This window comes from Volvox carteri, assembly GCF_000143455.1.
Source record: "Volvox carteri f. nagariensis unplaced genomic scaffold VOLCAscaffold_59, whole genome shotgun sequence".
Lineage (NCBI taxonomy): Eukaryota > Viridiplantae > Chlorophyta > Chlorophyceae > Chlamydomonadales > Volvocaceae > Volvox > Volvox carteri.
Window position 1 is genome coordinate 247,088 of NW_003307602.1, and position 1,236 is coordinate 248,323.

Below are 1,236 nucleotides of genomic sequence, written 5' to 3' on the forward strand. Positions count from 1 at the left end.
CGGCTGGCTGCAGCATGACGTCCACATTGCCTACGACCCCTACACCGTCTTCATTAACGTCGCTAATGGCTTCAGTGAAATTTAATATCTGCTTTAATGGCCTTCAATGCTTTGGGAGCTTCGGTTCCGAATGTTTTGCAGCGTTTGGTCCGGTCAGAAACAGTCCGATTCCTCGTTGACTTTCGGGCGTGAGCTTCCTAACAGTATCCATGGCATTAAAGTACTATGATATGGGTAACATATATGTCTCCTGTAAAATTCTAGCGGCTTTGGCATGGACAGTCCATTTTTGGCTGGAGGAATGAACTTGTACGGTTGGAACATTATTTATTTTTAACTTTCAGGACCACGAACATTTTTTTATTCCGAATTCGGAATATATTCCGCAAAAAAATAACGCTGTACCAAACCCACGACGAGCAAAACCTGCACTCAAAAGGGCTGAAGGCCTGCTCCCACTGTCGATGAGGATGGAGGGGTCGGTTTACCTTGAAACTGCATAGTCAAAACTTTAGAAACGGAGAAAGGGCAAGGGAGCGACGTTAGCATCGGAAGCAGGTTCTGAGGGTCGTACCAGAACTCGACCCGACCAGTTAACCCAGCAGAGCCACGATGCTTTCCTATCGCAGCAACAACATCGTACAGGTGATAACAAGTGTGGTACGAAGCTGAGTCATGCCGAACAGCGAAGAACGACACTTATCAGCAACCCACTTCGGCAACAGAAAACCACCTGATGTTGAATGCAGTGCAGATACTCCTGAGCGCAAGCAGGAGGCGGATGAACGAAACCGTGATGCCCAGCACAGCTGGAAGACAGAAGGCTGTGTGGAGTCGAACTGAATTTGGGGCACATAACTAATCCAGTCATTCGCTGAAGCTGCTCGAATTCAGAAGTGTGGAGTATGCGAGTGGACGGAATAAGTGCAGAGACAATCGGTGCAGAGGCAATTAGTCTTTGTGTTACAGAATCGACGAGGCTCAGCAGTTCAGAGCCGCAAAGACAGCAGCATCCTGACACATAAGCTGCACTAGCGACGAGGTCCGCGCAGACGAAACGGATTTGCCATTACCAACGAGGCCGTACCCAACGGGGTAGGCGATAATGAAACAGCAACAGGTGAACGAGACGAGCCAGAAGCGGAGGCTCACAACTGGGGATGGGGCAGTCTTGCACACAGGATGTACTACCGCCAACAGATGTGCCCAACTGTTTACAAAACTTAGCCCCCCCCC

General features: G+C 49.4%; 1 protein-coding gene across 1 annotated transcript in view; it reads right to left on the reverse strand.

The window, feature by feature from the left end:
- Nucleotides 1–620: 620 nt before the first annotated feature.
- Nucleotides 621–1,236, reverse strand: part of VOLCADRAFT_97239 (uncharacterized protein) — a gene marked incomplete at both ends in the record, with an annotated part of 1,900 nt that continues 1,284 nt past the window's right edge. The window contains one exon of the mRNA XM_002956257.1: nt 621–760. Coding sequence (XP_002956303.1) covers nt 621–760 — 140 coding nt within the window. The remainder of the gene's footprint in view (nt 761–1,236) is intronic.